At 39.0% G+C, this 11,321-nt stretch overlaps 4 protein-coding genes across 4 annotated transcripts; 1 reads left to right on the forward strand and 3 right to left on the reverse strand.

The window, feature by feature from the left end:
* Positions 1–1,607: 1,607 nt before the first annotated feature.
* EAE97_002116 (uncharacterized protein) lies at positions 1,608–2,562 on the reverse strand (the record flags this gene model as incomplete). Its single annotated transcript, XM_038872627.1, has 2 exons — positions 1,608–2,025; positions 2,084–2,562. The coding sequence occupies 2 exons, from the start codon at positions 2,560–2,562 to the stop codon at positions 1,608–1,610; spliced, it is 897 nt and encodes a 298-aa protein (XP_038737185.1).
* Positions 2,563–3,171: 609 nt separating this feature from the next.
* Positions 3,172–4,571, reverse strand: EAE97_002117 (uncharacterized protein; the record flags this gene model as incomplete). Its single annotated transcript, XM_038872628.1, has 3 exons — positions 3,172–3,595; positions 3,649–3,894; positions 3,952–4,571. The coding sequence occupies 3 exons, from the start codon at positions 4,569–4,571 to the stop codon at positions 3,172–3,174; spliced, it is 1,290 nt and encodes a 429-aa protein (XP_038737186.1).
* Positions 4,572–5,747: 1,176 nt separating this feature from the next.
* On the reverse strand, positions 5,748–7,225 carry EAE97_002118 (uncharacterized protein; the record flags this gene model as incomplete). Its single annotated transcript, XM_038872629.1, has 5 exons — positions 5,748–5,882; positions 5,935–6,270; positions 6,336–6,742; positions 6,797–6,943; positions 6,997–7,225. 5 exons carry the CDS (start codon positions 7,223–7,225, stop codon positions 5,748–5,750), a joined length of 1,254 nt encoding a protein of 417 aa, XP_038737187.1.
* A 2,152-nt stretch (positions 7,226–9,377) lies between these two features.
* Positions 9,378–10,721, forward strand: EAE97_002119 (uncharacterized protein; the record flags this gene model as incomplete). The annotated part of the gene is made up of 3 exons (XM_038872630.1): positions 9,378–9,632; positions 9,685–10,232; positions 10,281–10,721. 3 exons carry the CDS (start codon positions 9,378–9,380, stop codon positions 10,648–10,650), a joined length of 1,173 nt encoding a protein of 390 aa, XP_038737188.1. The 3' UTR covers positions 10,651–10,721.
* Positions 10,722–11,321: the final 600 nt, after the last annotated feature.

An 11,321-nucleotide genomic window follows, 5' to 3' on the forward strand; every position in this document is an offset into this window, starting at 1 on the left:
TCTAAATTATTACGAGATTTCTATAATCTTCATTGAAAGAAATTAAATTAGCTTGAAATTTATAAAGTCTTTTACAAGAATAGTATTATCTTTTTTGATTCATATTTTTTAAATATTGAAATGGTTTTTCATTTCATTATGAATCTTCTTTTTCGAAAGAAATTAGATGTTAATTTAATAATAAATACAGAAAGATTGAATATAATACAAGACTTTATTAAAATAATATAATAAATTCTAGATTATTATAATTTTCATAATTTTAATTAATTGATTTAATAATTATTAAATAATATGAGTTTGAAAGAGTGAGTTGAGATAAAAGTGACTCGCATATTGATATGATCTGCATACTGATAAATCACGTTATATATATTTTATATTAAAATACTTTGTAACTTCCATTAAAAATACATATAACAAAATGAACGTTATAAATTATTAATTGAAAATAATAGAAGATTATTTTTCAGAAGATTCTCTCAGAGAGAACATTGAATTAAATATATATATATCCTTTAAAAAGAAGTAAAATCTTTATTAATATATATATATATATTCTATTGGAAAAACTTTATAACTTTTATTAGAAAGATATATAATAAGCTAAAAGTTATGAAATATTTTATAAAAAATAAACGAAAACTAATTTTAAAATAATTTCTTTGAAAAGTATTCAAATTGTATATATATATATGTAAATCGTTTACAAATATATTTCAATTTTGATTCTTAATAAAAGTTTTATTTAGAAAACTTTATAACTATTATTAAAGAATAATATAACAAGCTAAATGTTATAAAGTATTTTATAATAACAATTGAAAACTCATTTTAAAAATAATTTTTTCATAGAATATTTAAATTAAGTAGATATATTAATTGTAAATATATTTGAATTTTAATTTTTATATGTATTTTTTATCTATAAAACTTTATAACTTTTGTTTAAAATAGATATAGTAACCTAAAAGTAATAAAGTTTTTTACAAAAATAAAAGAAATTTTTTATCTCAACAATCTTAAGATCTTCATGAAGCTGTTCGGAAATCATAAACGCGATCAAAATAATTCTTCGATCCTGTTTAACATTGCGTGAGTTGATGTGTCTCGAGTTCGCCAACGAACATCGAGAAGTGTTTGCGTTAACCCTGCAGCAGTCAATAGAGGTGCGAGTTCTCATCTATCTATATCGAAAAAAATTCTAAATCTACTTTCTCTTTTACTTTAGTCAAATTATAACTTACCCGTCGACGTTCTTGTAGTTGAGGGTGAGTCATTGACTTTAGTTCTCAGTATCGATTCAGGAACTTCATGAATATTCATAATACTGTAATGACTCATGTTTGTGGATATAGTAGACGCTCCGATAGATGTAATGATCCTTCTCATGGACAATTATCCACGGCAGTTGTTGATCAATCGCGTGTTCAATTGAAAGATATAATCAAATGGCCAAAGTACATAGATTCGTGAAAATTGAAACTTTTCTTCCATACCACACCTACAGTCACAGATTGAGATAGCTATCAAACTGTTATTTGCACTATCAACTTCAAGTCAGACACAATAACACTACCATATACTAATGTCAATACTTGGACCAGCTAAGCATAACCACTGCGGTAGGCTGTTTTAACCTGATCCAAGCCATACTTGGCCATCCACTCCGCAGATTGATAATATCCATGAATCAAATGGCCCATCGGACCAAATTCAGCCTCAAAATTGCAAGTCACTTCTTGCGGCAGAATGTAACGATAGCCTCTCCAGTTTCGGAAACGATACGGAGGAAAAAGTGGTGTCCGATCCCAGTGGTTCAAAAAATCCCAAGCTCGGATATGGTACCGCTCGTAATATTCATTGAGTAGTGTGAGATAGCCCATATCCCCTGCTCCCGTACTTGCAAATGTGAGGTGTTGAATAAGCGATTCGAGGTTGTCATCGGACGCCCAGTCTTGAGGAGATGAACATTGAGAGCCATAGGTGTGACGGACATGTTCAACAATACTCGTGAATCCCAGACTATCGATTACCTATCAGCTTATTTTCTAGAAATATGATGCAAAAATTGAGGCCTTACGTGCTCACCCCTCCGCCCATGGAGTATCCAGCAATAATCAATTTCTTTGGCGCTATGTTATGATCCTGCATTGTAGTGACTATGTCATCAAGAGTAGAAAAGACGGCAGCTTTCATTCCATTCCACATATCCAAGTAGAAACTGTGGACTCTATTTCCATCAACGTATATAGGATATGGAAGATCCCACCAGTTCGGACCCTTACCATCAGTCCATAGGTTTACCAAAATCTCCTCATCCGTGGACCCTTCAAAGGCAATAGTGATTATATCCTGGTCGTTGACAATAATGGCTTTGCGATTTTGATTGATACCGGTGTAAACATTGGTAATTGTTGACGCGAAAATTCGATCAAAGTTGCGAAGATCGCTCTGCAGAGCAACAAGATCTGGAATTTGAGAGGCTCTCCATAATATTAAGGCAGCATATTTGACATCGTGCCAATCACTGGTTCCAGGATTGAGTTCTACCAGAGGCATGATTAATTAACTCAAAGGCTGTATTCGATCGATACCAACTATTAACAAGCTATTAGCAACGGCCCCGTAATGAGTGCGATATTTACTTCCGCTGCAAAGTACAGGAGTCGCATGTGATCACATCGCAACTTACTGGTTATTATGTTTTGATTCGTCCTTTGCATCGGAAGCGTGATGGAAGAACGTTTGTACTGATGACTCTGATTACTATTTCGAGGAATAAATATTAGGTGAGGTTACAAGGTGTTGTGTTTGACTTGCATAGGATGGTGATGAACCACTTTGAAGATGTATGGCGAATACCCTCGGAGTTGGCGAGTTGAGCGGGCGGCTAAAACACGCGCATCGTCGGTCGGCTCTGTGAAACCTACTAGTTAATCTTGGAATCGTTGTAGATAATAACTAAATAGAATAATTAATAAAGAGATTATCTAAGCAAAAACAAGAATTCTTATTATAAGAATTATTAAGAAAACTATATACTCTCGAGGGATATTACTAATGAATATTTTATTAGAAAGAACTTTCTTAGTGAAAAGATTCCTTTCGAATAGGTTTTTTTAGAATGGTTTTTTTTTCGAATCTACAAACTTCTATGGGCTCTGTATATCACAATATTATCTTTGCCTCCTCACCTCCATACCTAGATATCACAATTGAAGTCAAAAGATTTCCTGAAGCAGCAACCAAACACCCGTCCACCAACCTCCATTCCTCAACGCTGAGTCGTCCCTGGCGACTCAGGGCTCTTAACTCTTCTAAAATCTCATTCTCGGTCCAGAGCTGTATGGCATAAGCCATTGACTTCGCTGCTGTAACGTCATTAATACAATTGACCTGCATAGTAGTATGTACTAGATTAATCATCTCCTTCGCTCTTCCCTCAATAAATTGCTTTGCTTCTTTATCGTACGAAGCAATATCATTGGCAATAGAAATTTGATCACCAAGGTAGCCGAACAGGCGACGAAGTTTTGGACTATTTAGGTCGACTCTCAAATGTAGAGAGAATTTGGTACACGCCCACGTGAACCTGATCAGAACGATTGTCAGAAGAACTCGGAAAATTGGAATGGCTGCTTTTACCTATTTGCAATGTCATAATAACGGTAATCAAGATATTCCCGTATAGATGAAAATTCTTCAGGGTGCTCATGACGACAAAAATCAATAAGTTCTTGAAGTACCTCTGCACCCGCATTTCCTCCGTCTTCCTTATCCCCGTCTAAGAATCCTTGTCTGATTTCATGCATTCGTCTCTGTAGTGGAGTATCTGCTATAGACTTGGAAACATTGCCCTGGATACGTCCAATGAAATCATCTCGCACCTGGCTGGTCTTCGAGCAATAAGCTTGCTGACTTGAACGATATACTTGGAGGTGTACTTACAAATTCTGAGGATGCATTTTCCCATATGTCTGAAGATTGTGAGAACAGGCTCCAAGAGGACAAGTTGAGACTAGAAAAATCGACTTACCATCAAATATGAAGATCAAAATCACGCTTTGAGCCAGAAGCTGGATTCGACTCTCATCCGCATCAGCAAACATGTAAATGCTAAAGCGACTATATGTATCCAAAACCGGACTTCGGAATTGGCGTCTGGCAAGAGTTGCCATAGATTGTCCATTGGTTAGCATAGCATCTTTGCAGTGTTGATCCTGCGCAAATAACTCGAGTAACTCTCTCGTCGCCCTCTCATTTGCTTTCCAGTGTTTGCTCTGGCGAAAAGTTCCAAGCCCAGTGTGAACTGGTAGATGAGCTGCTTCAGGGTAGATGGAAATTCTATTGTTCCTGGTATCTCCCTGTATTTCGACTGATTGTAGTTGCAGCGCTTCATTGAGAGTGATCTGTTGTGCCTGCAGCCATTTTGGCTTCCGAGGGAGATAATCGTAAATGTATCTAATTGGACAAATTATATCCGCATCCTTTTCATTATTGAAGTTATCGAAATCAGCGGGGGGCTTCTTGAGTGGTCCGTTGCCATTGGCTTTCATAACAAGATTCATGTTGAGCCTCGTTTGACAAATTTAAAGATTTCAAGGGGTTCCAGCCTTCAAGGTCTTTAAATGTTGGAAGTGCTTGCTCAAGCCATTAGTAGTTCGTCAGCCAACTCAAGACTATCTTTCGCCCGATATCAGGGTGTTTCTGCAATTTTCTGCGGGGTAGGAATAGCTAAGAGGTTCATCACTATGGAGAATGATGTTACAATCATGCAGCGACGTGTGCGGCGTAAATAATCACTGCATGAGACATTTGGGAAGGTGCTCCGATAGAGCACGAAGTGTGGAGCACGAATTGAGGGCATTACCAGGGGAAACCTAGTAGTGATGTGGAGCAAAAGTGACTCCTGCTTAAGTCAGTTACTGTGATCATATCGAAGAAGCAGGGCTAGTGTGGTGTTTTCCATCACTTTGATCAGAAGACCGAGGGGTAATTTGATTTAGCATTGCAACGCTGACTACGGTTTTTATTCGTATATCGAGTCTCCGGTAAAATCCTATCAAGTATCAAATACATCACTGAATCATGATTATCAAGGTTTGGAACCTGTCAAGGGAGTCAACTGTTGATGAATGCGAGATTTACTGGCGTATAAGGACTGAGAAGTTTCCGCCTGTTATGGTATGTCATTAAGTAGGTTGTGAGAAAATGCCAATCTAGGGATCTATATGCGACCTCCCGGCGTTATACTTCATCATAGTCGTTTATACAACGACATTTCCTCCCAATTCATTATAGAACTGGACTTTTTACAGTCTTTTGCCAAGGATCTTCACTCTGACCCCAAGACTATCTGGATATGGCTCTCCAATGAAACAATCCCGGACAGATTCAACATCCCGTTCTCGCAAGGTATCATGTAGCTGTAGTTCATACCTTCTGAGCAATGTAGCTAAAACTACGTATAACTCGGTATAGGCAAATCTTGAGAAGTTGCCAAAAGTCAGTCTCGATTAGGCTCGGTCAAAAGGGAAAACGTAGTAGGAGCATACCTCATTCCCTGACACATCCGAGTACCCTTCCCAAAAGGCACAAAGTAACATTCTGGGACGGGATCTCCCCCCAACCAGCGATTTGGATCAAATTTGTGTGGATTTTCATATATATTAGGATCAAGTAGGATATCGTGAATTGTCATGCTTGTCGGCGTCTTAAAATGAGTCAGCCAACTAATTTCTCGATTACAAAAGGAAAAATGCAGGACTTGCCATTGCTGGTATCTTCCAATTCTTATAGACTAGCTCAGTATGAGCCATTAATGGCATTCTCGATGTGATAATTGCAGATATTCGTAATGCCTCCTTGACGGTTGCAACCTAATTTGGTGAGTTATAGCTCGAATGAAAGAATTGAATGACTGCATAATACCAAGTAAGGAAGCTCTTCTAAAGATTTTGCGGATGGTAAGACGGAGTAATCGGGCATTGCTACATCTATTTCATCCCGTAGTCGTCTCAAAACTTGAGGTTCAGACAGTATGTAAAACATGGTGATGCTCAGAGCGCGAGATGTGATTTCGGCTGCTGCGGATATCACCACAACTGCTTCATGAGCAAGGCGTTTTGCTGATTTCTCATGAGCTGGTAGATTGCTATCTGATATGCATTGAAACAAGGCCATATTAGAAGAAGTTTCGTGAGTTTTCGGCTTTTCTTGGCTCGCCTGTTGCTGGGATAAAAATCGCTCGGCAAAAGCTCGCATCTCCTATAGTATGGAACCATCATGTCAGTCCTGAGAAGTAAATTGCTTATCCATGGAATAACACTCACAGCATGATACTGCACTAGTCTGAATAGTTCAGGCATGAAGAATCTTAGAATATTTATAGGGATGTAAAGAGCTACGGTCATCATCCAGGGAAACTGTTTCATCAGCGGCGTTATTCTGGCAACAGCCCTTATTGTTGCGCTCCAGTCAACTGCAAGCGTCTTGTTTTCTTGAAGATTTTTCATTTCCCCGAGCGCATACCTTGTGATTGTATCTGTGGTGAAGGCCAGGAAGGTAACGCGGAGGTCAATTATCTCTTTCGTACTCAAATACCGTTCAAATTGGTCCGAGAGAATTCGCACTTGGTCTAGTATCAGAGGTTGAGCATCGGATATCGCACGTGTAGAGAGTAAGTGACTATTGGCAGCGCGACGTTTTCGATGGACATCATGCTCAACTGTGCCAAAAGCTGCAGCGGGTGATTAGACCAGATCAATTATCTTCAAGTTCGATGACTACTCACTGCCCAAAGGTGCGCCTGCCATACTTGCAGCTGGCGGATATTTGTCCCTTCTGGTAGGATTTCCGGCGTACAGTGTGTCAAACCAGTCAGGGTCTTGTACGTGGAGCTCAAATGGATTTATTCTAACAATAGGTCCTGGCCGGTCAGCTTTTATCGATGTCGATATCGATTATGACTGAAGTCGGCACCATTTCACTTACCATATATCTCATGCATTCGCTGTATTTCCCAAGCAAATTGCCCCCCATAGCCTTTCACCAGGTCGAAGTAGAATTCATACCACTTTGTAAGAGCAGCGAGCTTAGGACCTGGAAATTTGGCCAAAGGGTGTAGAAACAGACGATAGACAGATAAGACGACGGCATAGCAAACTACAGTCAATATAATGGCAGCTGTAGGCCCGACAATGCTTATTTGCTGGAAAAACATTGAAGCGTATGTACAAGAGTAATTGACAGAACTAGAGGAAACAGGTCTTCTCTTCGCCAACTTTGACGTTCTTGACACATTGTTCTGTGCTTACTGTGCTTTATAAAACAGAAATAAGAACACATAAAGCCAATGATAAGAGCATCTCCACTTGAACGAGGTCAGCGGCTTCAAGATAGCTCATGACTAAAGCGCTACGGCCTTGCGTCCAAAAGCACCATAATTACAGATATCCTGTCTGCAGTCGATAATCTTTCTGCAACCTTCCATATGTGACAATTCCCCGCCCTATACCATTAGTTGATAATTGATGCCCCTCTATCAAGTAAAAGGTTTCCTACGATGAGTTCCGTTTTCGATTTCCACCCTGCACATGCATCAAAAAACGTATCCAAGACCTGTCCATATGGGGTTTAGCTTGTATAATCTAACCAATCAACCACCCACCACGTGAGAAAGAGAGTTTGATTTCCCCGCAAACGAGCGGGTCGGGGGAGAGGTGGCGAAACAACCTCCTATCGTATTGGTAGTATCCATACAATTCAACTCTAGAGAGGCGTGCGTCGGGACCCCGACCAGATATTGATTGGGAAATCGTTAAATTTTCGTGAGGAATTATGCGGTCTAGGTCAAAATGCTTAAAGCCGAGGCTCGCGTTAGGCTCGAATTCAATCATATGCCCTTGGATTAGATTCTATCCCATTTATTACAGGGTTCCATCAGGAACCCTTCGACTTATCATCCCCCACTTAATAAGTAGTGCTATTCTAGTACTCAAAGTAGGCTCACTGTTAACGGAAAATCGGGCACGCCAAACCCATCAAAAATGACACTTTCGTCAAAATACTATCATTTGAAAATTGAATAATAATATGAAAATATTTTATAAGTTGAATAATATAAGGACATATTATAAGCGATAAGTTTTTCAATATTTGTTTTCAATTGGGAATCAAAATTATTGATTTTAGATGTGAAACTAAATTTTGAGAGTAATACTACTTTTTTAGTATGCCCGTCAAATCGTTCAGAGTGAGGTACGGCACCATTGACAAAAACACGAGTGCTGCCATTGTATTACCAAGTCGATGATATAGCTCAAAGTGGAGTCGTCTTGGCCGTATCTAATTGGCCCTCAATAGTCTTCCGCTGCACCCTAGGAACAAATGATGCGCCCGACTTGCCGTTCTACCACACTCCTGTTGCACCACCGCTACCTCTAAGTGGTGGCGGGGGGCGTTTAATCGGACGAACTGTCTCCACCAGTGCTTCGCTGTGGACCTGTGGCATGTTAAGGAGGTATCGACTTGACCATAATTTGCCTCCATGCTGCTTATGGTTCTTAAGTGCTATCCATGTATGGTTGAAGCAAACGCTGACTGATTTTCTTTTCTGCAATATGTACAGTCGATCTGCAACTGATTTGAAGACTGATAACTGAGATTGATAGCTGTGACTCGACAGTTTATATTAGGCAGTAGAAAGCTCTGTCAGTAATCTGACAACAAAGTCTCCCAATCTTCTGGCCGTTCTGGTAATATCGTGGTGAATGCCAATTGAAGAGGATTCGAAACAAAAATGATTCCAGGACCATATTTGACGCCGATTATGAGCCCGGACAACATGCTTGTACGAAAGTAATGTAGATTCGCAAAAGCCAAAAACTGGTCTGATCTGACTCAAAGAAAAGACCACCTGGTTCGAGCTGGTTTAATGACCTTCCCCATTCTCTGTGAAATGAACTCTCATACAAACCCTGTGATATGTACTCTCATATAAATTATGTACGAAGTATAAACAAGGCTTCTTGTCCAATATACCTGGGTCATTGCAGGCTTAGGTGGGATCTATCCTAGCTTTCTCCAATTACATGTGCAGTCGCTTCTGAATATCAATATCGGACAAAATGAGCGGCCACAATGATGATAGCTTTCCTCAAATAGTACACTCAGGAGTTAACAGCCCTGCAAGCGAGGTATAGAATTGCAGTTCCTCCGAGTATCCTACCGTATTGGGGTGGTAATCTTTTGTTACATCAGAAGCGATAGGTATATTTCAACATGTAAGATACGGGAGACCCAGAGGTTTGGTAATGTACAGAGCGGGTAGCCAAAGTGAGTACGGTATAACAACCCACAGTTGAGAGATCCAGTTGATAGGTCTCCTCCCAGGAAAGATGATTCTGGACTCGCAGCATTCTCGTGTGTTCAATCTGCAAATGAACTTCGAAGCTAGACAAGAGTTGCCAAAGTCCTACCGTGGGCTCAATGACCGTGGAGCACAGGTCATTGTCATTGTAGCAGTTTTCTGGACGATCGCAACGATATCTGTCGTACTGCGACTTCATGCTCGTCGTATGAAAGGAATCGCGCTCATGATTGAAGATTGGCTGGTGGTAGGAGCGTTAGTAAGTGTCCCCCACAGAGACTCTCAGAAGGGAATTGACTAACCAGTGGCAGATAATATTTTATGGGTTTGGGAGTGGAGACATAATGCTGGTCATTTTTGGGGGTTCTGGATGGCATGTGGATCAATTGAATCCCGCACAGCTCAAGACAGCCCAAAAGGTATCAACCAAACTCACTCTGCATGAATTGGAATTGCAAGAGCAAGCTGACATTTATCATCAGGTCTTGCTTGCAAATCAAATGCTGTACGGTGTCGGGCTCGGATTAATCAAATGTAGTATCACCATCATGTTAATCAGGATATTTGCGGTCCCGAAATTCAGACTCGCAGGATACTTTGTCTTAGCAATGTGCGTTTCATGGACCGTAATGACAATCCTGATAGCTTTCCTTATCTGTCGTCCATTGGGCTATAATTGGAATCTTCAACCTACAGCTGGACATTGTGGGAACACGATATCTGCCTATACAGCCGTTGGCATTGTAGACATCATCACGGACATGATGATTCTTCTACTTCCCCAACCTATAATTTGGAGGCTACAAATGCCAACAGCAAACAAAATCGCACTTGCAGCGTTGATGTGTTTTGGTTTGTTGTAAGTCTTCATTCATTTTGATGCAAATCACGAGTTAACTTTGAGTAGTACTGTCGCTATGAGCGTTGCACGAGTGGTAACAATTCTCAATACCGATTTCTCGGATTTTACTTACAACCTTTACAATTATATCTGGCCAGTGATAGAGTTCGGTGTTGCTATCTTTGTTTGCTGCGGTCCCCTGTTGCGTCCAATATTGACCCCCATTATTGGAGCTCTTGCCTCGATCAGCACTCGACTGGGGTCAAAGCAGGATTTAAGAAGACAGAGTTCGACGACCAAAAGAGGGGGCCACCGTGGATTCAGTCACTTGGATGAAGATGGTTTGCCCCTTCAGCCAATTGCGAAAGGAACGCACACCAACACTATCAGCGCCACCATCGGGGAACAACAGAACAAGCACTTCCGGCAACGCTAGATCTTCTGATAACAAGGTCATTGTGGTAGAGACTGCTTGGGATTGTGCATAGTCTCCAATATTTCTCTAATTTGGAATCAGGGATGTACTGCTAATTCGATTGTCAGACTGGGTCGATAAGCTAGGGTTCTAGGGACTGGCTAGGCCCTGTGGTGGCAGAATCCGTGGTTAACGAAGTAATCCTTTCATAATTGCCATAAATTCTACAATACCTTCATTATGTATTAAATAAATCGTTTTTAAAATATTAATATAATCAATCTAAGTCTCTATATCTTATAAAGCTTATTCTAATTAATAAATTCTTAATAAATTTCTTAAATTCTAAAAGATTAATTAAAAATTTCAGTTTAAAATAATAATTATTTATTAAATAAAAAGCTTCTAGATTTTACTTACTTTTCAATTCCTTCTTCTTTTTTTTCTTTTTCTTTTTTTTTTAAATTAATTTTTTATTAGATTTTAATAAAAAAATAGAAAAATTCTTTTAGATATTTCAATTAGAATCTATTAAAAATTACTAATCTTTTTATTATATTTCTATTTATTAAATTCAAATTTATTTATATATAAATTGAAATCAAATTATATTCTTGTTTATATAATATATTTTATATTATATAATATAATAATATAGCTTATAATTTCATTTGAAAACTTTCTTATAGGTT

Source organism: Botrytis byssoidea (assembly GCF_014898295.1).
Source record: "Botrytis byssoidea strain MUCL 94 chromosome Unknown BBYS_003, whole genome shotgun sequence".
Lineage (NCBI taxonomy): Eukaryota > Fungi > Ascomycota > Leotiomycetes > Helotiales > Sclerotiniaceae > Botrytis > Botrytis byssoidea.